General features: G+C 42.0%; 1 protein-coding gene across 5 annotated transcripts in view; it reads right to left on the bottom strand.

Annotated features, from left to right (window-relative positions):
- Window positions 1-13063, bottom strand: part of NAP1L4 (nucleosome assembly protein 1 like 4) — a 72259-nt gene that overhangs the window by 44203 nt on the left and 14993 nt on the right. For 4 of the 5 annotated variants that reach the window (XM_059932309.1, XM_059932310.1, XM_059932307.1 and 1 more), the window contains exons 2-3: window positions 8188-8218; window positions 7685-7743 (exon numbers count right to left, since the gene is read on the bottom strand). In XM_059932309.1, coding sequence (XP_059788292.1) covers window positions 7685-7743; window positions 8188-8201 — 73 coding nt within the window. In that variant the 5' untranslated portion in view covers window positions 8202-8218. Of the gene's footprint in view, window positions 1-7123; window positions 7335-7684; window positions 7744-8187; window positions 8219-13063 lie in introns of those variants that run through there. The other variant, XM_059932311.1, reaches the window with a different exon arrangement.

The following is a 13063-nucleotide window of genomic DNA, read 5'->3' as shown; positions in this document are numbered from 1 at the left end:
GGACAATGAGGGAAGATGGCGGAGTAGAAGGACGTGCTCTCACTCCCTCTTGCGAGAACACCACAATCACAACTAACTGCTGAACAATGATCGACAGGAAGATACTGGAACTCACCAAAAAGACACCTCACATCCAAAGACAAAGGAGAAGCCACAATGAGACGGCAGGAGGGGCACAATCACAATAAAATCAAATCCCATAACTGCTGGGTGGGTGACTCACAAACCGGAGAACACTTATACTGCAGAAGTCCACCCACTGGAGTGAAGGTACTAAGCTCCACGTCAGGCTTCCCAACCTGGGGGTCTGGCAAAGGGAGGAGGAATTCCTAGAGAATCAGACTTTGAAAGCTAGCGTGATTTGACTGCAGAACTTCGATAGGACTGGGGGAAACAGAGACTCCACTCTTGGAGGGCACACACAAAGTAGTGTGTGCATCGGGACCCAGGGGAAGGAGCAGTGACCCCATAGGAGACTGAACCGGACCTACCTGATAGTGTTGGAGGGTCTCCTGCAGAGGCGGGGGATGGCTGTGGCTCACTGTGAGGACAAGGACACCAGCAGCAGAAGTTCTGGGAAGTACTCCTTGGCGTGAGCCCTCCCAGAGTCTGCCATTAGCCCACCAAAGAGCCCGGGTAGGCTCGAGTGTTGGGTCGCCTCAGGCCAAACAACCAACAGGGAGGGAACCAAGCCCCACCCATCAGCAGACAAGCGGATTAAGTTTTACTGAGCTCTGCCCACCTGAGCGACACCCAGCTCTACCCACCACCAGTCCCTCCCATCAGGAAACTGGCACAAGCCTCTTAGATAGCCTCATCCACCAGAGGGCAGACAGCAGAAGCAAGAAGAACTACAATCCTGCAGCCTGTGGAACAAAAACCACATTCACAGAAAGATAGACAAGATGAAAAGGCAGAGGGCTATATACCAGATGAAGAAACAAGATAAAATGCCAGAAAAACAACTAAATGAAGTGGAGATAGACAACCTTCCAGAAAAAGAATTCAGAATAATGATAGTGAAGATGATCCAGGACCTCGGAAAAAGAATGGAGGCAAAGATCGAGGAGATGGAAGAAATATTTAACAAAGGCCTAGAAGAATTAAAGAACAAACAGAGATGAACAATACAATAACTGAAATGAAAACTACACTAGAAGGAATCAATAGCAGAATAACTGAGGCAGAAGAACGGATAAGTGACCAGGAAGACAGAATGGTGGAATTCACTGCTGCAGAACAGAATAAAGAAAAACGACTGAAAAGACATGAAAACAGCCTAAGAGACCTCTGGGACAACATTAAATGCAACAACATTCTCATTATAGGGGTCCCAGAAGGAGAAGAGAGAGAGAAAGGACTCGAGAAAATATTTGAAGAGATTATAGTTGAAAACTTCCCGAACATGGGAAAGGAGATAGCCACCGAAGTCCAGGAAGCACAGCGGGTCCCATACAGGATAAACCCAAGGAGAAACATGCCAAGACACACAGTAATCAAATTGGCAAAAATTAAAGACAAAGAAAAATGATTGAAAGCAGCAAGGGAAAAGTGACAAATAACATACAAGGAAACTCCCATAAGATTAACAGCTGATTTCTCAGCAGAAACTCTACAAGCCAGAAGGGAGTGGAATGATATATTTAAAGTGATGAAAGGGAAGAACCTACAACCAAGATTACTCTACCTGGCAAGGATCTCATTCAGATTTGATGGAGAAATCAAAAGCTTTACAGGGACTTCCCTGGTGGCGCAGTGGTTAAGAATCCGCCTGCCAATGCAGGGGACACAGGTTCAGGCCCTGGCCCGGGAAGATCCCACATGCCGCGGAGCAACTAAGCCCGTGCGCCACAACTACTGAGTCTGCGCTCTAGACCCCGTGAGCCACAACTACTGACCCCGCATGCCAGAACTACTGAAGCCCACGTGCCTAGAGCCCGCGCTCCGCAACAAGAGAAGCCACCACAATGAGAAGCCCACGCACCGCAATCAAGAGTAGCCCCCGCTCGCCGCAACTAGAGAAAGCCCGCACGCAGCAACAAAGACCCAATGCAGCCAAAAATAAATAAATAAATTTAAAAAAAAAAAAAAAAAAAAAAAAAAAAAAAGCTTTACAGACAAGCAAAAGCTAAGAGAATTCAGCACCACCAAACCAGCTCTACAACAAATGCTCAAAGAACTTCTCTAAGTGGGAAACACAAGAGAAGAAAAGGACCTACAAAAACAAACCCAAAACAAGTAAGAAAATGGCAATAAGAACATACGTATCAATAATTACCTTAAACGTGAATGGATTAAATGCTCCAACCAAAAGACACAGGCTTGCTGAATGGATACAAAAACAAGACCCATATATATGCTGTCTACAAGAGACCCACTTCAGACCTAGGGACACATACAGACTGAAAGTGAGGGGATGGAAAAAGATATTCCATGCAAATGGAAATCAAAAGAAAGCTGGAGTAGCAATACTCATATCAGATAAAATAGACTTTAAAATAATGAATGTTACAAGAGACAAGGAAGGACACTACATAATGATCAAGGGATCAATCCAAGAAGAAGATATAACAATTATAAATATATATGCACCTAACATAGGAGCACCTCAATACATAAGGCAACTGCTAACAGCTATAAAAGAGGAAATCGACAGTAACACAATAATACTGGGGGACTTTAACACCTCACTTACACTAATGGACAGATCATCCAAACAGAAAATCAGTAAGTAAACACAAGATTTAAATGACACAATAGACCAGATAGATTTAATTGATATTTATAGGACATTCCATCCAAAAACAGCAGATTACACTTTCTTCTCAAGTGCACATGGAATATTCTCCAGGATAGATCACATCTTGGGTCACAAATCAAACCTCAGTAAATTTACGAAAACTGAAATCGTATCAAGCATCTTTTCTGACCACAACACTATGAGATTAGAAATCAATTCCAGGGAAAAAAACGTAAAAAACACAAACACATGGAGGCTAAACAATACATCACTAAATAACCAAGAGATCACTGAAGAAAGCAAAGAGGAAATAAGAAAATACCTAGAGACAAATGACAATGAAAACACAACAATCCAAAACCTATGGGATGCAGCAAAAGCTGTTCTAAGAGAGAAGTTTATAGCTATACAAGCCTACCTCAAGAAACAAGAAAAATCTCAAATAAACAATCTAACCTCACACCTAAAGGAACTAGAGAAAGAAGAACAAACAAAACCCAAAGTTAGCAGAAGGAAAGAAATCATAAAGATCAGAGCAGAAACAAATGAAACAGAAATAAAGAAAACAATAGCAAATATCAATAAAACTAAAAGCTGGTTCTTTGAGAAGATAAACGAAATTGATAAACCATTAGCCAGACTCATCAAGAAAAAGAGGGAGAGGACTCAAATCAATAAAATGAGAAATGAAAAAGGAGAGGTTACAACAGACACCGCAGAAATACAAAGCATCCTAAGAGACTACTACAAGCAACTCTATGCCAATAAAATGGACAACCTGGAAGAAATGGACAAATTCTTAGAGAGGTATAACCTTCCAAGACTGAACCAGGAAGAAATAGAAAATATGAACAGACCAATCACAAGTAATGAAATTGAAACTGTAATTAAAAATCTTCAAACAAACAAAAGTTCAGAACCAGATGGCTTCACGGGTGAATTCTATCAAACATTTAGAGAAGAGTTAACACCCATCCTTCTCAAACTCTTCCAAAAAATTGCAGAGGAAGGAACACTCCCAAACTCATTCTATGAAGCCACCATCACCCTGATACCAAAACCAGACAAAGATACTACAAAAAAAGAAAATTACAGACCAATATCACTGATGAATAGAGATGCAAAAATCCTCAACAAAATACTAGCAAACAGAATCCAACAACACATTAAAAGGATCATACACCATGATCAAGTGGGATTTATCCCAGGGATGCAAGGATTCTTCAATATACGCAAATCAGTCAATGTGATACACCATATTAACAAATTGAAGAATAAAAGCCATATGATCATCTCAATAGATGCAGAAAAAGCTTTTGACAAAAGTCAACACCATTTATGATAAAAACTCTCCAGAAAGTGGGCATAGAAGGAACCTACCTCAACATATAAAGGCCATATACGACAAACCTACAGCAAACATCATTCTCAATGGTGAAAAACTGAAACCATTTCCTCTAAGGTCAGGAACAAGACAAGGATGTCCACTCTCACCACTATTATTCAACATAGTTTTGGAAGTCCTAGCCACGGCAATCAGAGAAGAAAAAGAAATAAAAGGAATACAAATCGGAAAAGAAGAAGTAAAACTGTCACTGTTTGCACATGACATGATACTATACATAGAGAATCCTAAAGATGCCACCAGAAAACTACTAGAGCTAATCAATGAATTTGGTAAAGTAGCAGGATACAAAACTAACGCACAGAAATCTCTTGCATTCCTATACACTAGTGATGAAAAATCTGAAAGAGAAATTAAGGAAACACTCCTATTTACCACTGCAACAAAAAGAATAAAATACCTAGGAATAAACCTACCTAGGGAGACAAAAGACCTGTAGGCAGAAAACTATAAGACACTGATGAAAGAAGTTAAAGATGATACCAACAAATGGAGAGATATACCATGTTCTTGGATTGGAAGAATCAATACTGTGAAAATGACTATACTACCCAAAGCAATCTACAGATTCAGTGTAATCCCTATCAAATTACCAGTGGCATTTTTTACAGAACTAGAACAAAAAAATCTTAAAATTTGTATGGAGACACAAAAGACCCCGAATAGCCAAAGCAGTTTTCAGGGAAAAAAACGGAGCTGGAGGAATCAGGCTCCTGGACTTCAGACTATACTACAAAGCTACAGTAATCAAGACAATATGGTACTGGCACAAAAACAGAAATATAGATCAATGGAACAAGATAGAAAGCCCAGAGATAAACCCATGCACCTATGCTCAACTAATCTATGACAAGGGAGGCAAGGATATACAATGGAGAAAAGACAGTCTCTTCAATAAGTGGTGCTGGGAAAACTGGACAGCTACATGTAAAAAAATGAAATTAGAACACTCTTTAACACCATACACAAAAATAAACTCAAAATGGATTAGAGACCTAAATGTAAGACTGGACACTATAAAACTCTTAGAGGAAAACATAGGAAGAATACTCTGACATAAATCACAGCAAGATCTTTTTTGATCCACCTCCTAGAGTAATGGAAATAAAAACAAAAATTAACAAATGAGACCTAATGAAACTTGAAAGCTTTTGCCCAGCAAAGGAAACCATACACAAGACGAAAAGACAACCCTCAGAATGGGAGAAAATATTTGCAAACCAATCAATGGACAAAGGATTAACCTCCAAAATATATAAACAGGTCATGCAGCTCAATATTAAAAAAACAAACAACCCAATCCAAAAATGGGCAGAAGACCTAAATAGACATTTCTCCGAAGAAGACATACAGATGGCCAAGAAGCACATGAAAAGCTGCTCAACATCACTGATTATTAGAGAAATGCAAATCAAAACTACAATGAGGTATCACCTCACACCAGTTAGAATGCGCATCATCAGAAAATCTACAAACAACAAACGCTGGAGAGGGTGTGGAGAAAAGGGAACCCTCTTGCACTGTCGGCGAGAATGTGAATTGATATAGCAACTATGGAGAACAGTATGGAGGTTCCTTAAAAAACTAAAAACAGAATTACCGTATGACCCAGCAATCCCACTACTGGGCATATACCCAGAGAAAACCATAATTCAAAAAGACACATGCACCCCAATGTTCATTGCAGCACTATTTACAATAGCCAGGACATGGAAGCAACCTATGTGTCCATCGACAGACGAATGGATAAAGAAGATGTGGTACATGTATACAATGGAGTATTACTCAGCCATAAAAAGGAATGAAATTGGGTCATTTGTAGAGATGTGGATGGATCTAGAGACTATCATACAGAGTGAAGTCAGAAAGAGAAAAACAAATATCGTATATTAACAAATATATGTGGAACCTAGAAAAATGGTACAGATGAACCGGTTTGCAGGGCAGAAATTGAGACACAGATGTAGAGAACAAACGTATGGACACCAAGGGGGGAAAGCGGCAGGGGGTGGTGGTGGTGGTGTGATGAATTGGGAGACTGGGATTGACATGTATACACTGATGTGTATAAAATGGATGACTAATATGAACCTGCTGTATAAAAAATTAATTTATTAAAAAAAAAGAATAATGATGGCAAATGATTTAACACTGAATAAAAAGCTAATCCATGAGTCTATAGTAACATTAAAACGGGGTAGCGGGGGAGTAGGGAAGTATTTCTTTAATAGATGTAATATGTTAGTCAGATTGACAGAATTAGAAAAACACCCTTTGGTGACCACCAATGTCATCACGGATTCAGCAAGGATCGTCAGTGGTGCCCGAATCCCTACGTAGGAGTCTTAGGGAGAACAGGATTCCCGCAGGGTGCCCGACAGCTTCCTTACTACAAGGACCCTAAGTAAGGGCAGAGCCCGGCAGACACTGTCTTCACCACGTCATCACTCTGCGAGGCCTGTCACGGGCCTAACTGCATTCCCACTCCATCAGGTCGCCTACGTGCTCGTCCTGCCAAGACATTTACCCTGAATCTAGTGAGGAGAAAACCACCAGACCCATCCAGAGTGTGGGCATTCTACAAGACAGCTGGAGCACACAGCCTGCTGCTGTGTCCCTGCGAGGAAGGGTACAAAAGGTGGGGGGATAACTCTAGAATAAAGGGGACAGAACTAAACGCGATACATGATCCTTGGCCAGCCCTGGATTTGAGCGTGGGGTAAGGCGGTAAAAGAACTGCTGAGAAAACCAGGAAAATACGAACATGACTGTACATTAGCTAATAGTACTGGACCAACATTAAATTTCTTGGTTGTGGTAATGGCATTGTGGTTATGAGACTTTATCCTAGTTTTTAGGAAATGTATACTAAATTGTTTTAGGAAGAAAAAGCCAGAATATCCACAACTTGCTTTCAAACGGTTCAGAGGGAAAAACAAGTATAGATAAATACTTGAAAATGGAGGAAAGGGCCTTACCTGGAGGCGCAATGGTTGAGAACCCGCCTGCCAATGCGGGGGACACGGGTTCGAGTCCTGGTCCAGGAAGATCCTACATGCCGTGGAACAACTAAGCCCGCGCACCACAACTACTGAGCCTGCGCTCTAGAGCTCGTGCTCCGCAACAAGAGAAGCCACCGCAATGAGAAGCCTGAGCACCGCAACGAAGAGTAGCCCCCGCTCACCGCAACTAGAGAAAGCCCGCGCGCAGCAATGAAGACCCAACACAGCCAAAAATAAATAAATAAACAAATTAATTTTTTTCAAAAAAAGAAAATGGAGAAAGAGTAATATATCTATGAATTTATGATCATATCAAAACGATATGATATCTGGGACGTGCTTCAGAATAATCACGGGAAGAGAAGTAAAGGCACAGGTGAAAAAAGCCTGAGCGCCTGGTAACCAGCGCTAACGGCGAGAGGCAGCAGGCAGAGGTGCACTGTGCTATTCACTTGACCTCCGAGGTCTGAGTAGGAGCCTCCCTGCTCTGCATGCAAACTCTCCAACGGTTCACTTTCCCGTGTGCAGTGAACTGACCTGTATTACTTGCATTTTTAGCAGCTTCCAAGGAATCTGAAGGAACCCCATCTGAAAAACTAAAACAATATATTTAAAAAGTATTACTCTAAAAAAAGTTTCAAAGATAAATAGCACAAGGGCGTTTTTCTTACTTAACATATTAAGAGGTGTCTCCACAGTAACTTCAGATTTGAGCAGAAGACAACTACAGACACACACATGTTACCTATGAAATACTTCCCTCACCGTTATTAAAAAAAGCCGCCTTGCCAAGCTGTTAGGACACAGTGCCCACAGTGGCTCTGTGGGACAGCCACACACAGTCTCTAAAAACACAAAGGTTTTTAGTATCAATATATGACACACTTTTCACATCTAAAGCAAGTTCTTCATGGGCTCAAAAACACAGAGAGGAAAGAGCCATCAGCTGGAGCACCTAATGATGTTTACAGAGATAAGGCTTGCCTCTTGCTCACCAACTAAAATTTAAACTCCAATAAACAAAGTCCATTTTGGCTTACCTGTTATCTGCCATCTGAATGTTTTTATCTCCTACAAATCAGAAAAGAATTAACATTACTAAATATTCACAAACAAAAAAATTTTCAAATGTACTCTTTTCACAGTGATTTTCAGTGGGGGACGAGGACCTCGTAAGGAGGGGCAGGAGGGACTGTTCTGGGGTGATGGAAATATCAAGACCTTGAATGGGGTACTGGTTACTTGGATATATACACTTGTCAAAACTCATCAAATTAAAAACTTATACGCCTTTCAGTGCAAGCACATTTACTCATAAAAAATTTCTCTTGCTGGCACTAAAATGACCAGACTTCAGAATAAAGACAATTCATCAATTTTAACTTGTCTTATGTCTATAATAAGTTTTAGAAACAGGAACATTTATTTATGCTAGGCCAATTATTTTAGAGCAATTCAAAGAATTTACTGGTGCTCACATTGTCTTTCAAACCCTAACTCACAGAACGACTTTAAAATTTTGTTTATTCTGTATGTTCTACTACTTCTACACTGAAGATGCAGTACTTGTGTAAAAACATCATATAATACACTCAATTATGACCCCACTTTTACAAGAGACATAAAAAAAAGATTATCTCCAGATTAGGTGACTTTCTACCTATAAATATTAAAGGTGGGTTCTAAGACATTTATGACTTAAATAGAACTTGATATTAGTACAATTTCAAAGCCCTATCTAAATGCAGAGCTAAAAACAGTCAGGTTTGGTGATCACGTTTCCTTAGTCCTAGATGTAGTAAATCCACTTCAGATCCCCCTCTGAAGGGTGGTTTCAGGCTGACAACTGGTCGATGACTCATTCTTAGGTATCTGAGCAAAGCCCAAACCCCTTAATCAGTGCTTCAGGGTCAAAGAAAAGAACAATAACCCTTCACAGTTAGGAAATATAGCTCCAATTGGAATTTATGAACTACAATTGTTTTAAGTGCATCTTTCTTAGGTAATTGTTTCAAAATAAAACATTGTAATTACTTTAAAAATTTGAAATACTACATAAATGTTACATTATCTTTTTCAAAAACTAAATGATTTAAGGAAACAAATGAAAATCAGGGGAGGAAAAACCCTCCAACAGTCCCCATCACCTTCTGCTGAGTCCAAAGTCACTCCACACAGAAACCCGAATTCCTACACCTCCCAGCTTAGCTCCTCCGCAATCTGCTGCATGCATACAGCCGCACCCGGGCTATTCCCAAGCTTTTTTTTTTTCTTTTTTTAAATAAATAAATAAATTTATTTATTTATTTATTTTTGGCCGCGTTGGTTCTTCGTTGCTGTGCGTGGGTTTTCTCTAGCTGCAGTGAGCAAGGACTACTCTTGGTTGCGGTGCACGGCCTTCTCATTGCGGTCGCTTCTCTTCTTGCGGAGCACAGGCTCTAGGCACGCAGGCTTCAGTACTTGTGGCACGCGGGCTCAGTAGTTGTGGCTCGCGGGCTCTAGAGCGCAGGCTCAGTAGTTGTGGAGCACAGGCTTAGTTGCTCCGCGGCATGTGGGATCTTCCTGGACCAGGGCTTGAACCCATGTCCCTTGCATTGGCAGGTGGATTCTTAACCACTGCACCACCAGGGAAGTCCGATTCCCAAGCTTATATTCTGCTTTTTCATATATTACAAATGGAAAACATGAGACAGGCAGGTCTTCAAAATAACATCTGATGACAACATTTTAAGAGCTAATACACTTACCTTTTACCAGTTGTTAAATACTGAAGTTCCCCCCCCATGATATACTTCTGATAACATCTACATGAACACATCTTAGTTTACATGGCTTCCAATCCCAAGTAATTCTTTATACGGCAATAGTAGGATTGTGATTGTAGGATTTCTGGGTCAAAGAATAGGAAAGGATACTGACACCTACTGCCAAACTGGTTACACACTGAAACCAACTACAATTTGGCTACATAATTAAAGTCTCCATTGTCTAACAATTATGTCCACCAGCACCTTCTGTGTAGACCACACACACCAACTGCTCTCTCTTGCAGCAGCTGTCACTGCCAGCTTAACGGACAGAGTCCCGTTTTCCCCACCCAATCAAGCCACACACCTAATTCCAACACCTCCTGTACTAGCAAGGTCCCCATGTGACAGGCAATTTCCCACATTTTATACCCACAGCAACTCTAGCAGGGAGGGTGCATCCCTCCTGCTCAGTGCACAGAAGAGGACACTGATGATGGGAAGGGTGAGGTGACTAACCCAAGGTTACCTGGCTAGTAAGGTGTGGACTGGGGTTTCTTTCAACCTAAAAGAAAGGAGGTAAACTAAGGCAAACTCCAGTTACCAGAAAGAGTTTATTTGGGAACAGAAGAGAAACTGCAATTCGGGACACACATACTGAAGCAAGCTACAGGTGAGTTCACTGAAGGCTTGGGGTGGGTTGCTCCTTTGGGCAAAGAGTGCAAAAGGGGAAAATCCAATTAGGGACCATGCAGCAAGTGGTTCCAAGATGCAGAGAGATTCCTGGCAGATGCTCACTGGTTGGAGGATAAATTTCGATCTCTCGTAAATCAAGCATTTATGGGAAATCAGTCCCACCATCTTTGTTTTCTGAGGGTACATGTTTTCTGAGGGTGCATGAGCAAGAGATTCTCCATTTCACATCCTTCTGTTCCATTTTAGATTAAAATCCTTTCACATCCCCCCCTTTTGATTAAACTCTTTCACAAAAAGCACTGCTCGTCAGTCTTACTGTGTGGGTATCTCACTTAGTCAGAGGCACCATTAGCTGCACGTGGATTACGGGTCCCTCGGAGCTGAGGAGGACCATCCCCAGAGGTCTCATCCCACGGAAGAAGAAAACAACAAGCAGATACTTGGCCTCATTTGAACAAAACAATTGAGAAATGGGGAACCTCAGTTATGTTCCTCTGACGTGGTCAGTTCAGTTTCCATGGTCAGCTGAGCTTCAGGATAAGCCTTTATTTTGTAGTTACATACAGGAAAAACATCTTTATTTTTTTGTACATACATCTATTTGCCTGCTGATACAAAACAGCAGAAATTTAACCATGTGGATTATACCCATGGCCAGAAGTCCAATTATAGCTACTGACTAGAATAAACTTCTCAACCTGTTTCCCCAGCTGCCTATATTTAATAGGTCAAAAATGGTCCAGGTCCCAGGGGTATGGCCTATTTCAGTTAATAGTTTGATATTATCTTTCATTATTTTTATTATTTTTTTAAATTAATTTATTTTTAGCTGCGTTGGGTCTTCGTTGCTGCACGCAGGCTTTCTCTGGCTGTGGCGAGCAGGGTCTACTCTTTGCTGCAGAGCACGGGCTCCAGGCGCGCGGGCTTCAGTAGTTGTGGCACGTGGGCTTAGTTGCTCCATGGCATGTGGGATCTTCCCGGACCAGGGCTCGAAACCGTGTCCCCTGCATTGGCAGGCAGATTCTTAACCACTGAGCCACCAGGGAAGCCCTCTTTCACTGCTTCCAGTTCTTGTGTTACTTTTCCCGATTTGTTAACATAAAAACAGCATTCTTGGGACTTCCCTGGTTAAGAACCAGGGAAGTCCCAAGACTTCTGAGCCTGCGCTCTAGAGCCCGCGAGCCACAACTACTGAGCCCGTGTGCCACAACTACTGAAGCCCACGCACCTAGAGCCCGTGCTCCGCAACAAGAGAAGCCACCGCTATGAGAAGCCCGTGCACCGCAACGAAGAGTAGCCCCTGCTCACCGCAACTAGAGAAAGCCTGCGTGCAGCAATGAAGACCCAACGCAGCCAAAAATAAATAAATAAATAAAATTTAAAAAAACAAAAAAACCCAAAAAAAACCCCAGCATTCTTCCTCAAGCAGGGCACAGGTTTCCCCATGCTATGCAGTGTGGAGGTTTAGGGCTCTGCAGTTTTGTAAGACAACTTCTGCTAGGCTGTCTATTTGGGTTTGTTGATATTCAAAAGCTCTGACACAAGCATTAAAGGTAGCAGCCGTGAATTTGAAGAGATTCTTAACTGCCTTTTCAAGTTCTGCTACTCCAACCCAAGGGAAAAAGTCCAAAGGCTGGGGATTTTCCAGGGACAAGCTAGGGTGAATTAGTTCCTACCACTCAAGAGATTTCTGATCAGTTCCCCATGAGGCACCACTGAAAGAAGCACATCAGCTTTCCATTCCCTGTATCATTAAAATTTTCATTATCCCACCAAAGAGATACATGCTGGAGGAGATGTCAGTCTCCTAGATTCCAGTGGGGAATGAACCCATGACCATCTGAGTCACATACAAGTGTTACAAGGGTGCAGGAGGTAGCCTAGAGATTCACCAGTCCCATTAATGCTTCTGGAACACTGGAAAGGTTTTGGGTAAGAGTCCAGACTTAAGTGAGGGGGATTCCTTTAGGGGTGGGGCACCCAATGGAATGCTGTAATGTCAGATGCCAATTTATGTATAGCCGCAAAGATGCCAAAGGAAAACCCTGTATCTCTGCCAGACACGTTTCACCACCCTTCTAAGGATAATGGCCAGGCCTCCAGTTCAGGTTCATCATCACCAGCAATCAGTAAGGTTGGTGGAATGAGAGTTCTTGTAAGGTGGGAGCAAAGGGGTGCATTACAGCCAAACTAGAGGGCGGCAAGGAGGCCAAAGAAAGGACAATTACAACTTTAGCAGCATGACTTGGCCGAGTGATACAGAATGGGCTGAAACAGGAGGTTTCACGGGCCTGGGCCGGATATCTCTGATCTCTGGAAAGCTGTCTGCTTCAGTCCTTAGAAATTCTTAGCTTTCAGTCTTGAGTTGGGCTGCAGGTCCACTCAGGTTTGGGGTTCTTTTTAAGATGGGACACATGAATCCAGGAGTCTAACTCTGGGAGCTTCGTGGCACAGGGATTAGTCAGTAACACCT

This window comes from Balaenoptera ricei, chromosome 8 (assembly GCF_028023285.1).
Source record: "Balaenoptera ricei isolate mBalRic1 chromosome 8, mBalRic1.hap2, whole genome shotgun sequence".
NCBI lineage: Eukaryota > Metazoa > Chordata > Mammalia > Artiodactyla > Balaenopteridae > Balaenoptera > Balaenoptera ricei.
This window is presented reverse-complemented; position numbering and strand designations above follow the sequence as displayed.